This window comes from Megascapheus bottae, chromosome 22 (assembly GCF_031878675.1).
Source record: "Megascapheus bottae isolate mThoBot1 chromosome 22, mThoBot2.hap1, whole genome shotgun sequence".
In the NCBI taxonomy this organism is placed as follows: Eukaryota; Metazoa; Chordata; class Mammalia; order Rodentia; family Geomyidae; genus Megascapheus; species Megascapheus bottae.
In genome coordinates, this window is record NC_143530.1 from 14706113 (window position 1) to 14728191 (window position 22079).

A 22079-nucleotide genomic window follows, 5' to 3' on the forward strand; every position below is an offset into this window, starting at 1 on the left:
AACTATTCAGAAAAAGCCAGAAGTTTCACTGTGGCTCAGCTGGCAGATCACTAGCCTTAACATGAAGAAGCTCAGAGATAGCACTCAAGCCCCGAGTTCAAGCCCCAGGACAAGGGAAAAAAATCCCAGTCAGTAGATTCCTATCCATGAGCTAAATTGTGAGAGAGCTCAAGTTTCCAGTTAAGAATTTGCAACTATAAAGTAGAATTTAAAAACCAAAACAGAAAGTAACCACAGAAGAAAGACCACCTCGGAGATCAGTGTCCCCTAGTTACCCAGATATGGTTCAGAACTAAGGAGAAGGGCAAGCCTGTCAGTACCCGTGACATGTCAAGCACCACCATGGTCTCCAGGGGTCTGATTTCTAGCTATGAACATCCCAAGCCCCTGGGATAAAGAAGAACCACAGTGTTGTCAGTCCACCAGTGAGAACAGCTGAGCCAGTAACCCTCTCAACACTGTCCACTGCAGATACCTGGAGAAATAGTTGTTCCAAGTAGATGCTCTGTTCACATCCAGTGCCAAATGATTAAAATGAATACCAAGAGAGCCAGAGGAACCCTGAGGACTATGGAATTGGGGAGTGGTAGGAGGGACAGATCAAGGGAAAGAGCCAGCTCCATCGAAGAGCCAGGCTAAAACCTTGTCTACATCCAGGACGTCAAAGATGGAATTTTCAGTAAGAGGCCAGAGTGTCCTGCTCGGGGCTCAAGAAGAGCGTGCACAGAGTGCTACTTCCAGAGAAATGAGCCTGAGAGGAGCTGGAAGGGAGGCTCAGAACAGGAAGTGGGATGCTGGGTAATCCATCAAGATATGCATTTGGAAAGGGGAATCAGTGTTCCCTGCATGAGCAAGAGATTTCACAGTGATTGCACCTAGCCCAGTGGCTGGCTGGCCTGTAACACAGTAGCTCCTCTGTTCCTCTCTTCTGGGACAACCTGGATATGGTATGTATATTTCCTAATTGGGCACTGACCAGAGAAGGGCACATGTTTAGCATACCTCAACAGATGTTTTTTTGTTTCAGTTCTGATAAAATAACATTGAATGAGCTGAGTCCTAGCTCCTAAGGAGGTGAAATCTGAGACTTGTGGATTGAAGCTATCATGGAATGACATGTCCAACAGAGTTTTCTTCTCCATTCTTGGGGCTTGAACTCAGGGTCTGGGCACTGTGCCAGAGCTTCTTTTGCTCAAGGCTAACACCTTATCACTTGAGCCACAGTGCTACCTCTGGACTTTTCTGTTTACATGGTGCTGAGGAATGGAGCCCAGGGCTTCATGCATACATGCTAGGCAAGCACTCTATCACTGAGCCACATTCTCAGGCCCCCAATAGACCCTTACCTCCAATTACCCATCAAAAAGTTGGAAGCCAGCCTGGCATCCTAGCTACTCAGGAGGCTGACACTGAGGATTCAAATTCAAAGCCAGTTAGAAAAGAAAAACTTACAACATTCTTATTTCCAAATTAATCAGTGCAAAAAGCAAAAGTGGAGCTGTAGTAAAAGTGGCAGAGTGCTAGCCTTCAGCAAAATAGCTAGGGGACAACACCCAGGGCCCGAGTTTAAGCCCCAGTAAAATCAAAACAACAGAAAGAAACAAACCTAAAAAGAACATTAGAAAACCAATGAATAAACAATTGCTAATTATTGGAATTACAAAAGAAAGAAAGTATCTCATTGTTATCATAAAGATGATGTCCAGAGGGGTTAGAGTTACAAAAGTCAGGTAAAGAAAGAGAACGTTTCTTTTGGGACAGTGTCACTCCTTGCCTTATTCTCCCAGTTTTCTCCTATTTCCCCCCCACAAGTTGTAAACTTCATTTTCCACAGTGTATACTTGGTTTCAGCAGGGAGTACCACTGCTGAATTAGTTCACCGCCTGTGACTCTATTTCTGTCAAATTCAGTATTTTTCAGGACTGTTGTTGCTTTTGTGCGTGGAGGACTTGGAGCTCAGAGGGCCCGGGTGTCGGTTACTCTGAGTCACAGCTGCACTTTCGGTTTAGAGTCTCAGGGACTTTCCTGCCCTGCTGGTTTAGGTCTGAGTCGCTCCAGTACCTAGGATCACAGGGCCTGAGCCCCCTTGAAGGACTGTCTCCTGTCTAGAGTGTGAACATCCACAGACAGAACTCACATGGTGTAATTAACAGGAACGTGTGGGGTGCAGAGACCCTGGAAGCAAACCCTCTGAGAACCTGGGCCGTGGTCCCGGGCCAGGAGCCCCCAGGAGGCCGGCACAGAGTGCTGGGGCGGGAGGACGGGGCTCAGGGCGACGCCCCAGTGCCCGGGCCCGGGGCGGCTCTGGGTCGGGAAGCCCAGCCCTGGGATCCTGGACTCTGGTTTCACTTCTTCTCCAACCTGTGCGGGCGGCTTTTGCCCGGACACTGGTGACGCGGCCCCTGTTCCCGCCTCCATTGGGTGTCGGGCTCCGGAGCAGCCAATCAGGACCACGGTGTCCGGGTTCTAAAGTCCGCGAGGAGCTCCTGACACTCAGAATCCCCTGGATGGCAAGGTGGGGGGACATGGCGCCCCGATCCGTCCTGCTGCTGCTGTTGGGGGCCCTGGCGCTGACCGGGACCTGGGCGGGTGAGTCAGGGAACCGCGGGACGCAGGGACTGCAGGAGTGGAGATGGGATGGGGATAGGGAGAGGGGACGGGGGGGGGGGGGGATAAGGAGCGGGGGACGGGGGGGGGGATAGGGGACGGGGGATAGAGAAAGGGGACGGTAGGGGAATAGGGAGAGGGGACGAGGGGATAGGGAGGGGGACGAGGGGATAGGGGTAGGGCATGGGGACAGGCACAGGGTACGGGGGAATAGGGAGAAGGGACTGGGGAGATAGGGAGAGGGGACTGGGGGATAGGGAGAGGGGACTGGGGGGATAGGGAGAGGGGACTGGGGGATAGGGAGAGGGGACTGGGGGGATAGGGAGAGGGGACTGGGGGATAGGGAGAGGAGACTGGGGGGATAGGGAGAGGGGACTGGGGGGATAGGGAGAGGGGACTGGGGGATAGGGAGAGGAGACTGGGGGGATAGGGAGAGGGGACTGGGGGGATAGGGAGAGGAGACTGGGGGGATAGGGAGAGGAGACTGGGGGGATAGGGAGAGGGGACTGGGGGGATAGGGAGAGGGGACTGGGGGATAGGGAGAGGAGACTGGGGGGATAGGGAGAGGGGACTGGGGGGATAGGGAGAGGAGACTGGGGGGATAGGGAGAGGGGACTGGGGGATAGGGAGAGGGGACTGGGGGGATAGGGAGAGGGGACTGGGGGATAGGGAGAGGGGACTGGGGGGATAGGGAGAGGGGACTGGGGGGATAGGGAGAGGGGACTGGGGGGATAGGGAGAGGAGACTGGGGGGATAGGGAGAGGGGACTGGGGGATAGGGAGAGGGGACTGGGGGGCTAGGGAGAGGGGACTGGGGGGATAGGGAGAGGGGACTGGGGGATAGGGAGAGGAGACTGGGGGGATAGGGAGAGGGGTGGGGGGATAGGGAGAGGGGTGGGGGGATAGGTAGAGGGGAAGGAAAGGATGGGGAGAGGGGGCGGGGGGGGGGGGACCCTGGAATCCGCGTCCGGTCCCCTCCCCCAGGCCCGTCCTCGGGACCCACCCAGGGCGCCGCCCAGGCCTTCCCACCCCCCAGTTCCCTCCCGGGGTCCCCGCACCCCTCCTCCCCTCCCGCCCGGAGCTGGGCGCGGGTCTCACGGCTCCGCCCGCAGGCCCCCACTCCCTGTGGTATTTCGAAACCTCCGTGTCCCGCCCGGGCCTCGGGGAGCCCCGCTTCATCGCCGTCGGCTACGTGGACGACTCGCAGTTCGAGCGCTTCGACAGCGACGCCGCGAACCCCAGAGCCGAGCCGCGGGCGTCGTGGGTGGAGCTGGAGACGCCCGAGTACTGGGAGAGGCATACGGGGATCTGGAAGAACAGTGCGCAGATTGACAAAGTGAACCTGCAGACCCTGCTGGGCTACTACAACCAGAGCGCGGGAGGTGAGTGAGCACCAGGGGGAGGTCAACGCCCTCCCCACTCCCACCCTCCCGTGTCAACACCGGTTCACCCGAGGCCTTGGGATGGGGGAGGGCGGGTTTCACTTCAGTTTAGGGGCTGACCGTGGGCCGGGCAGGTTCTCACACCATCCAGAGAATGTATGGCTGCTACCTGAGTCCAGATGGTCGTCTCCTCCGCGGGTACTATCAGCATGCCTATGATGGCCAGGACTACATCGCCCTGAACCAGGACTTGAGCTCCTGGACCGTGGCCGACATGGCCGCTCAGAACACCAGGCGCAAGTGGGAGGAGGCCGGCGTGGCTGAGCTCCGAAGGGCCTACCTGCAGGGCACATGCATGGAGTGGCTGCTCAGGTACCTGGATCTCGGCAAGGCCACGCTGCAGCGCACAGGTACAGCGGCCGGGCTCCCCACCTCCTGGGATGGTCACAGGAGCTGCACAGAGGCCACGGGAGGCCAGGACATGGATCTGAATTTCTGGCTCCTTGTCAGACTCCCCCAAGGCCCACGTGACCCACCACCCCAGCTCTGAGCACCAGGTCACCCTGAAGTGCTGGGCCCTGGGCTTCTACCCTGCGGAGATCACCCTGACCTGGAGAAGGGATGGGGAGGACCTGACCCAGGACATGGAGCTGGTGGAGACCAGGCCTGCAGGAGATGGAACCTTCCAGAAGTGGGCAGCGGTGGTGGTATCTTCTGGAGAGGAGCAGAGATACTCGTGCCATGTGCGGCATGAGGGGCTGCCTGAGCCCCTCAGCCTGACATGGGGTAAGCAGGGGCTGAGGGCACAGAGCAGGTGGGCAGAGAAAGCAGGAGCCATCTGGAGCCCTCAGCAGGGGAAGGGCTGAGAGCAGGAGCACACCTCATCCTCCTTTCCCCTCTTCCAGAGCCACCTGCTCAGCCCACCATTCCTGTGTGGGTCATTGTCATGGTCATCGTTGCAGTTCTGCTTGTTTTGGCTGTGGTTCTTGTGCTGTGGAGGAAGAGGAATGCAGGTAGGCAGGTGGAGGTGTGAATTCCTGGCCCCCTGGTGGGTTCAGGCCCCAGGTAGAAGTGTGTGCTGCACACGGGATGGGAAGTGGTGCACACTCAGGGCATCCCCAGCCTCACAGCTCCTCTTCTGTAAATCACAGGGTGAATGAAGGACACAAAAGTCACCCCTGAGGTGGTGATGGGGACCAGATTCCAGCACTCAGGTCCCCGGGGAATGTTCCCACTGAGGTCTCACTCCAGGAGGTCCTGGGGTCTCTCTTCCCAACTGCTGTGCTCATCTCTCCAGATGAATCCCTGGTTCCTTAGTCACATTTCTGGAAACTTCCCTTGAGCTCAGGGCTGGGGATTCCTCCAGACCCTCATGGCAGTGCTTGTGTCCCCCCCTCACTTGCTGTTTGTCCTTGCAGGTGGCAAAAGAGAAGGCTATGACAAGGCTGCAAGTGAGTAGCATGTGGGAGGGAGGTGACCTTGGTGGTGTGCAGACAGGACCTGTGGGGCTCCTCCACCCCAGAATTCCCCCAGTGATGCCCGTGGGCTCTAACCAGTTCCTCTCTTCTACCACAGAGGCAGACAGTGACCAGGGCTCTGATGCTTCCCTCTCACCTGCGAAAGGTGACCACCTGGAGGCCCTAAGTGGGGAGCAGGGCTGAGGCACAGGGGAGGGTGTGTGGTGGCTGCAGGGCCTTTGGACTGGGGTGTTAGGTGGCCTGCTCAGAGTGTGTCCCTAACAGAGCCTGATTTGCCTTGTTGTCCTTGTTCTTCTCTCCTGCAGTGTGACGTAGCTGCTTTGTGTGACAGTGACAGTCACAACATTAGTTCCTCCTCTCCTCCTCCCTTCTGGGACATCATGAGCTGCTGTGTTTTCTCTCCACACCTGGGTTCTCACCACGTCCTGCCATGGAGTCCCCATCCCTGACCTCTCTTTTGGTTTTCCACTGCTTTTTGCTTCCCTGTTGATAAGGAGAATGTGGATCTGAGTGTGTTTATCAAATTGTTGTCATGAGACAGCCTAGTAAAATTAATAAATCAAAGATGATTCCTAAAACTTGTGACAAAATAAAAATATGATTATATTCCAGATCATCATGTTTGCTAGGCTGAACCTTTTGTTTTGTTTTCATTAAATTTTGTTTTTTTAGGTGGTCATGGCTCTTGACCTCTCAATTCTCGTGCTCTACCTCTTGAGCACAGCCACACTTCCCATTTTCTAGTGATTAACTGGACATAAAAGACACATATTCTTCAATTCCTGCACTGGCTTTGAACCTCGATCCTTAGATCTAAGCCTCCTGAGTAGCTAGGATTCCTGGCATGAGTCACTGGTGTCCAGGTTGAGCTGCGTGTTTTTTGGAGAGATATTTGTAGTTGTGAGCTGCTGAATGTGGACAGGACTGTGTGCTTTGAGCTTAATGGGTCCTAGAAGGTCATATTGTCAGTCTTCACCTGGGTGTCATCCTTGTTCCTTAGTCCTGTTGCTTTTTAAGAACCTTCGACACACGAAGCTGTGATCACAGACCTTAGAGATTCCCAGAGCTTTGGGTTTGTCTAGGACACAGGGTAGAGTGTACAGATGACATGGACTCAGGCCTGCTTCCTGTATTCAGGCACAATCAGTATTTGCTCCATAATTGCCTCCCTTCAGGCCAATCTGTTTGAGTTCGTGTCTTGCTTTTCTCGTGTCAGTCTGATAGCTGCAGGAGGTGTTTTCCTGGCAGTGCTTCCCAAAGCACAAGGCAGCCTGGCACAAGTGAATTTGTGGTTTACAGGCATGTGTTTGGTGTACAGGGTAGTGTGTGGTTTAGAGGGGAGTATGTGGTATAGAGGGGTGTGTATGGTGAGGAGAAAGGCAATTTGAGGCAGCTTGCTGTCCTTTTAGCACTGCTTCTTTAGAGTGTTTCTGTCTTTTCCTAAGTACTCTCAAGGAGCCACCTTGAGAAGGGCAGGGAGGAGGGAGGTCAGGCTTCTTCTATGAGCTCCTTACCTCATATTCTCCATGTGTTCTTCTCTTCCCTGCACCTGCCTTTGGCCCTGTTCTGCTCTGAAAAGCAGAGCGATGGGCTGGGAGTTTGGCCTAGTGGTAGAGTGCTTGCCTAGCATTCATGAAGACCCAGGTTCTGTTCTTTTACTACATATATATTATAGACTGGAAGTGGTTCTCTGGATCAAGTGATAGATCTAGCCTTAAGACAAAGGTTCATGGACAGTGTTCAGGCCCTGAATTCAAGTCCCAGAACAGGCAAAAAAAAAAAAAGAAAAGGAATAAAAGAAAAAACCCAGAAAGAACAAAGAAAAACAGATTTAGGGGGGATTGTTATCTCCTCTTGATTGGCTGTGAGGACCTGGAGGGGAGTAGAGCTCATGTGCACACGTGTCTGTTGGGTATTTCTAGGAGACCTGGGTCATGAGGGCTCTAACCTTAGGAGTGGTGTCATCCCCTGATGGATTCCAAACCTGAACAGAGCCAGGGTCTGGCAGAACTGGAAGTTGCAGCCCCACTGTGTGTGGGGTCTCTGGGGGCTGTTTCCCTTCCCTGAGCCTTGACTGTCACTGCCCTGCTCTGATTTCTGCATCCTGGAGAGGAGCTGGGACCCCTCTTCTGCCCTCCCCTCCCCCCAGAGTGGACTCAGTTCTGTCTAACCCTGGCCAAAACACTTGCTTTTGCCTAACTTCATTCTCCAGATGCAAATTAATACATGAATCCCCTGGCTGTGTTGGGCCATGGCTCTGATTACTTAAATGTGTAGCTCTTAAGCCTGTGGAATTGCTCTGCAGATGGAATATGGAATCCCTTGGGGAAGATAAAGGAGACAGGAGCTGCCATCCTTGTGGGGTACAATTCCTAGTGAGAAGAGGCAGGTGGCATAGTGCCTCAGAGAGCAAGGAAGGACCACGTCCTGCAAGAGGAGGGCAGTGCTGTAGGACAAGGGACACCGTGTGGGTTGGGGACAGGGAAGGTACCTGTGGTACTTGGTGTTAATCATCACCTCTGAGAGAAGTTTTGCAGGAAGGGAAGGAATTTGGTAAGAACATATCTAGGCCAAGTGTTTGTGAACTGAAGATCCAATTGTGCCAAGTCTTGAGGTGTGATCTTATCTCGGGGTGTGATCTCATTTGTGTTCTGTGCACAGCCAGGGATCTGGGATTTGCTGAGAACAGTCTTTGATGTGAGGTGGGAAGAAATATTCTTTTTTTTTTTTGCCAGTCCTGGGCTTGAGCTCAGGGCCTGAGCACTGTCCTTGGACTTTCTCAAGGTTAGAGCTCTATCACTTGAGCCTCAGCACCATTTCCAGCTTTTTTCTATGTATGTGGTACCGAGGAATCGAATCCAGGTCTTCATGCATGCTAGGCAAGCACTCTACCACTAGGCCAAACTCCCGGCCCGGGAAGAAATATTCTTACTGGAGGAATTTTCTTTATGTGTGTAAACTTGTGGCTTAACTCAGGGCTTGAGTGCTGTCGCTAGGCTAAGCTTGTTCTAGGTCCAGGCTAGTGTGGTGCCACTTGAGCCACAGTTTCACTTCTTGCTTTTTGGAGATAAGGATCCCACAGACTTTCCAAACAGTCCTGGCTTCAAAGAATGATTCTCAGATCTCGGCCTTGGGAGTAGCTAGGAGTCTAGGCATGATCCACCAGTGTTTTTCTTTTTTGTGTCCTTGGGATTGAACTCAGTGTCTGAGCACTGTCCCTGAGTTTTTCATTCAAGGCTAGCACTCTACCAGTCTGAGCTACAGCACCACTTCCCATGTGAGCCACTAGTGCTCAGCTGACATCTTTTTTATGATGTCCAAGAAGATGTTTAAAGACTATTATGATACAGTGCAGGATAAACACAAATTTCCTAGAATAGTTTTCATCTATCCAGCTTGTAGTTTCCACACCTGACCACACGGTGGCAGTAAAAGCACACGGTTTTTGCTGTTGGTCTTTGCTATAGATTTAGAATCATAGAAATGCCTGGTGTTGGTGTCTCAAAAGGCTTCAAAAGGTTGCCTTCAAAAGGCTGAGATCTAGGTTGGGATTTTGGTCTAGTGGTAGAGTGCTTGACTAGCATGCATGAAGACTTGGGTTTGATTCCTTGGTACCACATACCTAGAAGAAATAATTTGGAAATGGTACTATGGCTCATGTAGTAGAGCTCTTTTCTCCAGAACTTGTAGGTCAGTGCTCAGGCCTGAGTTCAAAGGCCAGAATGAGGAAGAAGAAGAAGGAGGAGGAGGTGGAGAAGAAGGAGGAGGAAGAGGAGGAGAAAGAGGAGGAGAAGGAGAAGGAAGAAGAGGAGCAGGAGGAGGAGGAGGAGGAGGAGGAGAAGGAGGAGGAGGAGGAGGAGGAGGAGGAGGAGGAGGAGGAGGAGGAGGAGGAGGAGGAGGAGAGAAATGGGCCAAGATCTGGGAAGTGCCTTTCAAAGCCATCCCAGGCAGATAAGTGCATGAAATTCATCCCCAATTAGCCACTAGAAAATAGGGAGTGTTGTGCCCTAGAGCAAAAGAGCTCAGGGTGGAAACCCAAGCCCTGAGTTCAAGTTCCATAACAGACCTAAAACACAAATACTGAGCAGCCATGCTGAGCAGCAGGAAGATGGAAACTTTGCTACTTGGAAATCTTTGGTAAACACAACCCTTTGTAGGCTTCAACATCTATTGTTCGGTCATTGGTTAGTTTTGCACTTATTTTTATCTCATCAAAGCAACTTTGTGTAAGTTTGGGGGTGTCTGTTGGCCTTATCCCATTTTGGAGGTACTAGATTGTATTGTACTTCCCCAGAAAAGACACACAGGCAATAACAAATATGTGACCCCTTTTAACTAATTCTCAGGTAAACTGTGTGGAACCCACTCTGGTTTAATGAAGTTTAATAGAGGTCTTATATATAACTAAAGGAGAGTAAATCAATATACCAGAAAATTACCTTCATGTCCATGTTTCCACTTCTCAAAATAATGAAAAAAATTGAATCAGGTAGGAGGTCCAATAACAGGTGAATGGATAAAGAATATGAAATGTATTAATATATTCACATATGTACATACCCAGCCACAAACCATATAAAATCATGCCATGTGGCAGAAAGCAGATGCAACTGGAAGCGGTAATACTGAGTGAGACAAGCCAAGCTCAAAAAGCACAATACCATATTCTTTCCATAGACCTGAAAGACATGTATACACACGCACAAAAACATATCCTTATACATAGTTATATTCATATATTACTAGATAATATATGATATATTGTACCTAATATAAAATGTGAAATGTGGCTGGGTTGATGGCTCATGCCTACAATCCTAGTTACTCAGGAGGCTGAGATGTGAGAATCACGGTTCACAGCCAGCCAGGGCACTAAAAAGCCCAGAGATTCAGATCTCTAATTAGCTACCAGAAAACTGGAAGTGGCTCTGTGGCTCAAGGGGTAGGGGGGGTAAGGTGGTTTCCTTCAGCTGAAGAGCTCAGGGACAACACTAAGGCCCATAGTTTAAGTCCTACAACTGACAAACAACAAAACAGAACAAAACCAAATGTACAGGTATGGCTTTGTTGAAATGAAGGTTAACTCTGGATAGAATAAAACATCAGATGAACTAGGTATCAGTGCTTCATCCCTGCAATCCTACCTGTTCACGAGGCTGAGAATTGAGACATGGAATTCACCATCAGCCTGGGTACAAAGATTCATGAGAGTCTTTTTTTATTTTTGCCTGTCCTGGGCTTGGGCTCAGGGGCTGAGCACTGTCCTTGGACTTTCTCAAGACTAGAGGCTCAGCACCACTTCTGGTTTTTTTTCTGTGTATGTGGTACTAAAGAATCAATCCTGGTTCTTCATGCTTGCTGGGCCAGCACTCTTACCACTAGACCACACTGCTGGTCCCTAGAGGAGCATTTAAAATACATTCTTTTATTGTTGTTGTTGTGGGTCATGTGGCTTGAACTCTGCCTGGGTACTGTCCCTGAGCTCTTCAGGTCAAGGCTACTACCCTACCACTGGTCCTGTGAATTGTCCCTGAGCTCTTCAGGTCAAGGCTATGGCCCTACTCTTAAGCCAAGCCCCACTTTCCATTCTCTAGAGCCTAACTGGAGATAAAAGAGTCTCAGGTCCTTTTATGCCTCGGCAGGCTTTGAATCTTGGTCCTCAGATCTCATTTTCCTGAGTAGCTAAGATTACAGGAGTAAGACACCAAGCCCGGCATTTGCTTTCTCCCTCCCTCCCTCCCTCCCTCCTTCCCTCCCCCCCCCTCTCTCACACACACACACACACACACACACACACACACACACACACACACACACACACCTCTCTCTCTCTCTCTTTCTCTCTCACCTCTCTCTCTCTCTCTCTCTCTTTCTCTCTCACCTCTCTCTCTCTCTCTCTTTCTCTCTCACCTCTCTCTCTCTCTCTCTCTCTCTCTCTCTCTCTCTCTCTCTCTCTCTCTCTCTCTCTCTCTCTCTCTCTCTCTCTCTCTCTCTCTCGCTTTCACCGGTCCTGTGGCTTGAACTCAGGGCCTGAGCACTGTCCTTGGGCTTTCTCAAGGCTAGTGTGCTCTACCACTTGAGCTACAGCACCACTTCTGGCTTTTTTTTTTTCCTACGTGTGGTACCGAGGAATTGAACCGGGTCCTAGTGCACGTGAGGCAAACACTCTACTGCTAGGCCAAACTTCCAGGCCACTTAAAATACACACACACACACACACACACACACACACACACACACACACACACACACACACACACACACCACTCAAGTGTATTAAATCTCAGAATGTACAAGAGGTCCAGGGATGCTGAGCAGGTGAAGGAGAGGTGAAGAGAGGAATCTGAGCACCTGAAAAGAGAGCTGGAGGTGCCGGGCCTGTCATTTCCTCCACTTGCAATGCACACACTGTGCTCATTCCTCAAGTTAACTCACCTTGATGAGGTGTCCTTTCCTCAAAGAGACCATCTGGGCCAGTGGACAGGCCAGGGACAGGCCTGCCAGCTGCAGAAACACTCTCAGCATTGCAGAGTCCCTCTGGAATTGATGTTTTCAGCACCATCAAACCATTCACGTTAGCACAACACATTTCTCTGTGTCACTGGTGGGCCTGCCAAGGCCTTCATAGTCTGCCAAGTAAGTTCAAGGCCAGACTGTGCCAATATCTCAGCCTGGACTGAAGGTCACCAGCCAGGCAGCTTGGAACCCAGGAGGGGATGAGTGGCCCTGGGGTACAGGGACAGCATCAGTGGGCTTGATGGGAAGCAGCAAGGATGCACAGCCCACTGGGGTCACCTACAGCTGCCATGCCACAGGGCACTGCCTGTGTTCTTGTTTGGGGTGGCGGTTGTGCATTTGGAGTTTGAACTCAGGGTCTCCACCTTGCTAGGCTGCTGCTCTCCCGCTGGAGCCACGCGTGCAGTCCTACTGGTTTTTTGTTTTATGTTTGTTTGGTTATTTTTTTGAGAAAGAATCAGTCAACCTTTGGTGGTGAGGCTGGTCTCCAACCTTGAGACTCCTGCACTTAGCCTCGTGAGTAGTTAGCATTAGAATCATGAAAACTAGCTGCACACTGGAGGCTCACACCTGTAATCCTAGCCAGTCATGAAGTTGAGGTCTGAGAATGGAGAGTCAAAGCCAGCCCTGGAGGAAGGGCTGTGAGATTCTTGTCTCCAGTAAACTATTGAGAAAAAGCTGAAGTGGAGTTGTGGCTCTGGTGGGAAGGCGCTAGCCTCAGCTTGAGCCCAAGAAGCTGGGGGACATGGCCCAGTCTGTCCATTTGTAATAACCCAGGAGCCTTAGCTGCCAAATTATTATTATTATTATTATTATTATTATTATTATTATTATTGCCAGTCCTGGGCTTGAGCTCAGGGCCTGAACTCTGTCCTTGAACTTTCTCCAGGCTAGAGCTCTACCACTTGAACCTCAGCACCACTTCTGGCTTTTTTCCTATGTATGTGGTACCAAGGAATCAAACCAGGTCTTCGTGCATGCTAGACAAGCACTCTACCACTAGGCCAAACTCCCGGCCCTTATTTTGTTATTGTAACACATGCTGACCTCTTGTCCATGGCATGTGGCGCCATCCTGGTGCTCACGATCACTGCACGTGGTGTTCATCTTTAAGGCTCAGCCCCACTGAAGCTCGGGGCTGCTCTCTATCAGCACAAAGGTGGAGAGCAGCCACTGCTGTGCTGGTGTTAAACTGACTCCTAGCTCAGTTCTCTGAGTGCTGGGGACTCTACTGCTGGGTGGTTTGTGGCCTCCCAAAAACCCCGGGATATTACACCGGCCCCATGATTTATTATTATTATTGTTATCATTATTGTTATTGTTGTTATCACAAGTCCTGAGGCTTGACCTTAGGGCCTGGGCACTGTCCTTGGACACTTTGTGCTCAAGGCTAGCGCCCTGGCACTTGAACCACAGCACCACTTCCAGATTTTTCTGAGCATGTGGTATGGAGGAATGAAACCCAGGGCTTCGTGCTTGCTAGGTGAGCACTCTACCACTAGGTACACACCCAGCCCTGATTTGTATTTTTTACAGTATTACTTAATGCTGATAGTGTACACTAAAAGGATTAAATTGTTTCTTGTTTTATGTGAAGTTGCTTTATGTGAAGTTTATCTTACTGTGATTACAAGATATCGAATCTGCCAAGCACCAGTGGCTCAGGCCTGTATTCCTAGCTAGTCAGGAGGCTGACATCTGAGGAAGAAAGGTCAGCTTGGGCAGGAAAGTCTGAGAGATTTCAACCTCAATGAAGCTGCAATAAAGCTGAGCTGGAGTTGTGGCTGTAGTGGTAGAGTTCCAGCTGGGCAACCAAGGTTAGTTTGCAACAGGCCCTGAGTTCAAGTCCCAGTAAAAGACAGAGGGGTGGAGGGAGGGAGAGAGAGAGAGAGAGAGAGAGAGAGAGAGAGAGAGAGAGAGAGACATAGAGAGAGACAAAGACAGAGAGAGATAACTAAAGAGACAGAGACAATGAGAGAAAAGACACGTACACACACAGAGAGATGGAGAGACAACAGAAACAGAGTTAGACAAGAAAGGAAAGAAGAAGTAAAAGATCTCCTGCTTACTTCCAGTAACACCAGCTGAACCTATGCTGCCTAGGAAACAACATTCACTGAGATGGGAGCATGGAAGCTGGAACAGAACTCCCGTGCTAGTTCTGGGCTCGGCTGCAGCTACCCAGGAGTGTCCATCAGACCAAGGCAGACCAGAAGCTGTGTGGTCAGCAGGCGTGATGAGACATGCCTGTAACACCAGGGCTAGGGAGGTGGAGGCAGGAGGATTGAGAGTTCAAAGCCAGCCTGGGCTTCCCCAGGGGACCAAGGTAAGCCCTGTGAACAGGGAAGGGCCACAACTAGACCCTTGGTTCCCCAGAGGCCTGGCCTGCAACAACCTAACTGTGAGACTTCTGGGTTAGAATCTTTTGTTTTTCTTTTTTGGCAGTCCTGGGCTTGAACTCAGGGCCTGAACACTGTCCTTGGACTTTCTCAAGGCCAGAGCTCTACCACTTGAGGCTCAGCACCACTTCTAGGTTATTTCTATGTATCTGGTGGTACCCAGGAATGGAACCAGGGTTTTCCTGCATGGTAGGGAAGCACTCTACCACTAGATCAAACTCCTGGCCCCTAGAATGCTTTATGTGCACGGATATTTTGACTTCAGAACCTAGCAAGCTAGTAAAGAGCTGTTCCTCCCAAGATTAGTAACCTCTCAGCAAAGTGCTAGAATCTGCACAGAAAACCTTCAGTATGCAAATACCCTGTGTACCTGATTCCTTAGTGATACTCTAACCCTTAACTTTATTAGACTCACGGCCAAACAGCAGACGACAGACTCCTAAACCATGAGAGCTACAGAGGTTTCAAATATGCTCATTCGAACACTGGTTCCTTGACCTTCTTTTTCTTGATTTTTTTATGGGGGACAAGGGTAGTGTCAGGCAGGGGACTTTAACTTAGGGCCTGGATGGTGTCTCTGAACACTTTGGCTCAAGGCTAGCACTCTACCACTTTGAGCCACTTTCTGCCTTATTCGTCCTAAAACTCCACACATTATAAGCTGCTCAAGTGTGCGTGTGTGGTTTTTTTTTTTTTTGTTTCTTTGTTTTTGCCATCTATGGTGACTGAACTCAGGGCCTGAGCACTGTCCTTGAGCTTTCTCAAGGCTGGAGCCCTACCACTTGAGCCACAGCACCACATCCAGCTTTTTCTATATAGTGGTACCTAGGAATTGAACTGGGATCTTTGTGCTTGCTAGGCAAGTGCTCTATCACTAGGCCGAACCCCCAGCCCTAAGCTGCTCAAGTTTTAACTCTTCCTATCCACGAACATAGGACGTCTTTCCCATCAATTCCTTCTGTGTTGTATAAGTTTTATTTTTCATTTTTTGACAGTTTATATGGAAATATTTTCTTGACAGTTCAGAATTAAAGCATTGCACACAGACAAAACAATCACAAGACAGGAAGTGGAAACAGCAGCTAGTCCTCCTCACCTCGTGCTCCCAATCCGGGTTACCTGTTCCAACTTTCCCATAATCTTCTCTAGGGCAGCCATGTCCTCACGGCCTCAGAAGACTTTCCTTCTTCCATCCCCTCACCCTCGTACCAGTGGACAAAGGCACACTTGGCATACCTCAGGTCAAACTTGTGGTCCAGGCAGGCCCAGGCCTCGGCCACGGCTGTGGTGTGGCTCAGCATGCACACAGCCCTCTCTCTATACCTTGGCCAACTCCACCAGGAACCACAGTGGGAGGCTGGAAATTGATGCCAACCCTGAAACCAGTGGGGCACCAATCCACAAACTGGATGGTACACTTGGTGTCGATGGTGGCAATGGCAGCATTGACATCTTTGTGAACCACATCACCACAGTACAACAGGCAGCAGTGCATGTACCTACCATGGCAGGGTCACATTTCCCCATCTAGTTGTCTGGCTCAAAGCAAGCATTGGTGATCTCTGCCACAGTAAGCTGTTCATGGTAGGCTTTCTCAGCATAGATGACAGGGGCATGGGTGGCTAGGAAGAATTGCATGTGGGGAATAGGGCACCAGATTTGTCTGGAACTCTGTCAGGTCAACATTCAGGCCCCATCTGACCTCAGGGCAGCTGTGATGGAAGACACAATGTGGATAATAAGGTGGTTCAGGTTAATGTAGGTTGGGCGCTCATTATGGAGGTTTCCACGACAGATGTCATAGATGGCCTCATTGTCCAGCATGAAGGCACAGTCAGTCTCCAGGTGGTGTGGGTGGTGAGGATGGAGTTGGAGTGTTCCACCACAGCTGTGGACACCTGGAGGGGGGTGGATGGAGAAGTCCAGCTTGGACCTCTTGCCATGGTCCACAGAGAGACGCTGCATCAGCAGGGAGGTGAACCAGAGCCAGTTCCCCCAAAGCTGAGGAACACCAGGAAGCCCTGAAGCCCTGTGCACTGGTCGGCCAGCTTTCTGATGGGATCCAAGATGCGGTCAGTGATGTCCTTGCCAATGGTGTGGTGCCCACGGGCACAGTTGTTGGCCGCATCTTCCTTGCCTGTGATGAGTGCTCAGGGTGGAGAAGCTGACGGTGGGTGCCAGTTCCACCTCATCAATGACTGTGGGCTCCAGGTCCATAAACACGGCCCTGGTCATGTGCTTGCCAGCGCCTGTGTCACTGAAGAAGGTGTTGAAAGAGTCGTGTCCTCCCCCTGTGGTCTCGTCACTTGGCCTCTGGCCATCAGGCTGGATGCTGAGTTCCAGGCCGTAAGCTCGCAGCAGGCATGGACAATATGGACAGCGGCCTGGCTGACGGGGATGGACATGCACTCACCATGTTGGGGACCTGTGGGTGTCTGTGACTCAGCTGAAACCAGGGAGGTGTGGGTAACAAGAATCTCCCACTGAGAGACAACCAAGGAGTCTGGAGTAGCAGCCGAACCATACACGTTTGATTTTAAAGGTCTTTAATCCTTATAGTTAGGTTTATTGCCAGGTGTTTTAATAAATAATTTTGGTTGCACTGTGCTTCACATTCACAGCTTGACACTTGCTAGGATGCAGTGTCCTGGCCATTTGGAACCCAGCAATAGAGTCACCAGCACTCAGTGAAGGAGCGAGGAGTCAGTTTAATAGCAGCCCAGCAGCTCCTCTCCATCCTTGGGCTGAGGGAGAGAAGCCCAGTGGCCACTCTGATAAGAATCTCATATTCTGGCCGGGAGTTTGGCCTAGTGGTTAAAGTGCTTGCCTAGCATGCATGAAGACCTGGGTTCGATTCCTCGGTACCACATACATAGAAAAAAGCCAGAAGTGGTGCTGAGGCTCAAGTGGTAGAGCTCTAGCCTTGAGAAAGTCCAAGGACAGTGCTCAGGCCCTGAGCTCAAGCCCAGGACTGGCAAAAAAAAAAAAAAAAAAAAAAAAGAATCTCATATTCTTAATACCCTGGATGGCTTTGGACAGTGATCCTCAGATCTCAGTCTTCTTAGTAGCTAGGATTACAGGTGTGAACCACCACACCCAGCTGTTTTTTTATTCCCTGCCAGTCCTGTACTTGAGCTCAGGTCCTGAGCACAGTTCTTGGGTTTTCTCAAGGCTAGAGCTCTACCACTTGAGTCACAGCACCACTCCTGGCTTTTTTTTCTTTATATGTGGTACTGAGGAATCAAACACAGGTCTTCCTGCATGCTTGGGAAGCACTCTGCAACTATGCCAAACTCGTGGCTCCCTCACTGTCTTTAGTGCCCAGGCTGCCTTGAACCTTTGATCCTCAGATCTCAGCCTCTTGAAGAGTTAGGATTAAGGGGTGAGCCAACCCACTCGGCTTGATCTACATTTTCTTTTTTTTTTGTTGTTCTTGCCAGTCCTGGGCTTGAGCTCAGGGCCTGAGCACTGTCCTTGGACTTTCTCAAGGCTAGAGCTCTACCACTTGAGCCTCAGCACCACTTCCGGCTTTTTTCTATGTATGTGGTACCGAGGAATCAAACCTGGGTCTTCTTGCATGCTAGACAAGCACTTTAACCACTAGGCCAAACTCCTGGCCCCTTGATCTACATTTTCAATATAAGCCATTGGTCTACACTATTTAAATTGTTCTCCATTCAAGTGATGGTGGCTACAAACTTAGTTACCCAGGAGGCTGAGATCTGAGCATCATTGTTCAAAGGGAGCCAAGCATGGAATTCCCAGCAAGGGGCCTGTGTCCTGCTCTCAGAGTCATGAAGAACGCACACACAGTGCTACTACCATAGAGATGAGGTTGAGCTTGGTTCCTGTGGCTCATGCCTATAATCCTAGCTACTCAGGAGACTGAGACCTGAGGCTTGCATTTCAGAGCCAGCTCAGGAGCAAAAGCCTATGAGAGTCTTATCTCCAGTTAACCACTTGGAAACCGCATGTCATGTTATGGGTCAAAGTAGAAGAACTCTAGGCCTTGAGCTGTGGAGCTCAGGGACATCAGTCACACAGAATGAAACAATTGAGGCTGAGAGGAGGAGCTGGGAGGGAGGCTCAGAAAAGGAAGTAGCATGCTGGGTAATCCATCAAGATCTGCAGGGGAAAAGGGAATCAGTGTCCCCAGTCTGAGCCTGAGATTTCACACTGATCACACCTAGCAGAGTGGCTGGCTGGGCTGTAACACAGCAGCTCCTCTGTACTTTCTTCTGGGACAACCTGGATATGGTGTATATGTTTCCTAAAAGACCCTGGCCTAGAGAGGGCATCTATCTAGCATACCTCAACAGCTGACTTTTTAGTTTCTGAGAAATGACATTGAGTGAGCTGAGTGATGGTTGTCACACCTGTAGTCCTCTGGAGGCTGAAATCTGAGGATTGTGGTTTAAGCTCTCTTGGGCAGACAGAGTGGTAGTCTTTACCCAAAGAGCTAAGGGACAGCGCCCGGGGCCTGAATTCAAGCCCCATTCCCAGTCCCAAAAAATGAAACTACAGAAACAAATAAAAAACCCACAAGAACTAGGAAGGCAATTGTTTCTGTTAACTTGAAATTACTAATAGTATTATAAACAAGTCGTTTTTTATTCTGTGACGATAAAATGGATATATAGAGGAGATACAGTTATAAAAGTCAGGTAAAGAATACATTTGTTTATGGACACCATTCTTTTAGTCACCCCATCCCTTGCTCTCCCATTTTTTCTTTTCTTCCCTCTCTCCTTGCAAGTATAGTTATTTATCTATTTTTGTGGGTCATGGGGCTTGCACTGAGCCTGGACAATGTCCCTGAGCTCTTCAGTTCAAGGCTACCAATCCACCCTTGAGCCAAGCCCAAATTCTTGTCTTGTAGATGTTAACTGGAGAGAAGAGTGTCAGGTCCCTTTGAGCCAGGGCTGGCTTTGAAACTTGATCTCAGCTGCCTGAGTAGCTAGGATTATAGGCAGAAGCTACCTCCCTGGCTGTATAGTTCGTTTTTAACGTTAGGTTCTAGTGAACACTATTGTAGCATCTGGCCTTCCATTTTTATAAAGTATTTAATTATCTATTTATTTATTGTCCCCTTTTGAGGCCTGAACTCTGGGTCTGGGTTCTGTCCTGGAGCTTCTCTACTCAAAGCTAGCACTCCACCACTCTGAGTCACAGCGCCATCTCCGGTTCTCATGGTTTATTGCAGATGAGAGTCTCAGGGATTTTCTTCCTGGGCTGGCTTTGAATCTCCATCCCTAGATGACCCAGGATAGCAGGGAATGAGCTTTAAGGATGGTTTCATGTCTGTGTGAATATTGACAGAATACATTAGGGTCAAGTCGCTTCGGGCTGCACAGGAACGTGTGGGGTGCAGAGATCCTGGAAACCAAACCTTTGAGAACCTATGCGGTGGTCCGGGGCCAGGAGCCCACAGGGGGCCGGCACAGAGTGCTGGAGCGGGAGGACGGGCTCACGGCGAGGTCCCAGGTGCCGGGGTCCAGAGCTCGGGCTCCAGGACCCAGCGCGGCTCTGGGTCGAGAAGCTCAGCCTGGGGATCTTGGACTCCAGCTTCACTTCTCCCACCTGTGCGGGCGGCTTCTACCCGGACACTGGTGACGCGGCCCCTGTTCCCGCCTCCATTGGGTGTCGGGCTCCGGAGCAGCCAATCAGGACCACGATGTCCAGATTCTAAAGTCCGCGCAGAGCTCCTGGCACTCGGAGTCCCCTCGATGACGAGGCAGGGGACATGGCCCCCCGATCCGTCCTGCTGCTGCTGTCGGGGGCCCTGGCGCTGACCGGGACCTGGGCGGGTGAGTCAGGGAACCGGAGACGCAGAGTCTGCAGGGGTGGAGAGGGGGCGGGGGGGCATAGGAAGAGGGGACAAGGGGGGATAGGAAGAGGGAGCTGGGGGGAGACCCGGGAATCTGCGCCCCCGTCCCCTCCCCCAGGCCTGTCCTAGGGACTCACCGGGGGCCCCGCCCAGGCCTTCCCGACGCCCCCTTCCACCCCGGGTCCCTGCACTCCTCTTCCCACCCAGAGCTGGGCGCGGGTCTCCTGGCTCCGCCCGCAGGTCCCCACTCCCTGCGATATTTCTCCACCTCCACGTCACGCCCTGGCCTCGGGGAGCCCCACTACATCGCCGTCGGCTACGTGGACGACTCGCAGTTCGTGCGCTTCGACAGCGATGCCGCGAACCCCAGGATGGAGCCGCGGGCGTCCTGGGTAGAGCTGGAGACGCCCGCGTACTGGGAGAGGGAGACGAGGATCTGCAAGGACGCTGCACAGAATTACAAAGTAAACCTGCAGACGCTGCTGGGCTACTATAACCAGAGCGCGGGAGGTGAGTGATCGCCCGGGGGGAGATCAACACCCCTCCAGCATCCCCGCCCGCCAGCCCGGGGTCTCAGGACAGGTTCACCAGAGGCCATGGGAGCCGGGCGCAGGGGCTGGGAGGCGGGGGCGGGTTTCCTTTCAGTTTAGGTGCTGACCGTGGGCCGGGCAGGTTCTCACACCATCCAGAGAATGACAGGCTGCGACTTGAGTCCAGATGGTCGTCTCCTCCGCGGGTACACTCAGTTCGCTTATGATGGCCAGGACTACATCGCCCTGAACCAGGACTTGAGCTCCTGGACCGCGGCCGACATGGCCGCTCAGAACACCAGGCGCAACTGGGAGGAGGCTGGCGATGCTGAGCTTCGAAGAGCCTACCTGCAGGGCACCTGCGTGGAGGGGCTGCGCAGATACCTGGAGCTCGGCAAGGCCACGCTGCAGCGCACAGGTACAGCAGCCGGGCTCTCCACCTCCTGGGATGGTGACAGGAGCTGCACAGAGGCCATGGTAGAACAGGACATGGATCTGAATTTCTGGCTCCTTGTCAGACTCCCCCAAGGCCCACGTGACCCACCACCCCAGCTCTGAGCACCAGGTCACCCTGAAGTGCTGGGCCCTGGGCTTCTACCCTGCGGAGATCACCCTGACCTGGAGAAGGGATGGGGAGGACCTGACCCAGGACATGGAGCTGGTGGAGACCAGGCCTGCAGGAGATGGAACCTTCCAGAAGTGGGCAGCGGTGGTGGTATCTTCTGGAGAGGAGCAGAGATACTCGTGCCATGTGCAGCATGAGGGGCTGCCTGAGCCCCTCAGCCTGACATGGGGTAAGCAGGGGCTGAGGGCACAGAGCAGGTGGGCAGAGAAAGCAGGAGCCATCTGGAGCCTCAGCAGGGGAAGGACTGAGAGCAGGAGCACAGCCTCATCCTCCTTTCCCCTCCTCCAGAGCCACCTGCTCAGCCCACCATTCCTATGTGGGTCATTGTCATGGTCATCGTTGCCGTTCTGCTTCTTTTTGCTGTGGTTCTTGTGCTGTGGAGGAAGCGGAATGGAGGTAGGCAGGTGGAGGTGTGAATTCCTGGCCCCCTCGTGGGTTCAGGCCCCAGGTAGAAGTGTGTGCTGCACACGGGATGGGAAGTGGTGCACACTCAGGGCATCCCCAGCCTCACAGCTCCTCTTCTGTAAATCACAGGGCAAATGAAGGACACAACTGTCACCCCTGAGGGTGGTGATGGGGACCAGATTCCAACACTCAGGTCCCCCAGGAATGTCCCCACTGAGGTCACACTCCAGCAGGTCCTGGGGTCTCTCTTCCCAACTGGTGTGCTCATCTCTCCAGATGAATCCCTGGTTCCTTAGTCACATTTCTGGAAA

At 51.8% G+C, this 22079-nt stretch overlaps 2 protein-coding genes and 1 pseudogene across 2 annotated transcripts; 2 read left to right on the forward strand and 1 right to left on the reverse strand.

The window, feature by feature from the left end:
- Nucleotides 1-2471: 2471 nt before the first annotated feature.
- On the forward strand, nucleotides 2472-6079 carry LOC150047951 (saoe class I histocompatibility antigen, A alpha chain-like). Its single transcript, XM_090356140.1, has 7 exons — nucleotides 2472-2589; nucleotides 3719-3988; nucleotides 4123-4398; nucleotides 4499-4774; nucleotides 4894-5001; nucleotides 5407-5439; nucleotides 5564-6079. The coding sequence occupies exons 1-7, from the start codon at nucleotides 2508-2510 to the stop codon at nucleotides 5647-5649; spliced, it is 1131 nt and encodes a 376-aa protein (XP_090212266.1). The 5' UTR covers nucleotides 2472-2507; the 3' UTR covers nucleotides 5650-6079.
- Nucleotides 6080-12132: 6053 nt separating this feature from the next.
- On the reverse strand, nucleotides 12133-16786 carry LOC150047952 (tubulin alpha-1C chain pseudogene; annotated as a pseudogene).
- Nucleotides 16787-20108: 3322 nt separating this feature from the next.
- Nucleotides 20109-21990, forward strand: LOC150047953 (saoe class I histocompatibility antigen, A alpha chain-like). The gene is made up of 5 exons (XM_090356142.1): nucleotides 20109-20188; nucleotides 20449-20718; nucleotides 20881-21156; nucleotides 21257-21532; nucleotides 21652-21990. Exons 1-5 carry the CDS (start codon nucleotides 20125-20127, stop codon nucleotides 21777-21779), a joined length of 1014 nt encoding a protein of 337 aa, XP_090212268.1. The 5' UTR covers nucleotides 20109-20124; the 3' UTR covers nucleotides 21780-21990.
- Nucleotides 21991-22079: the final 89 nt, after the last annotated feature.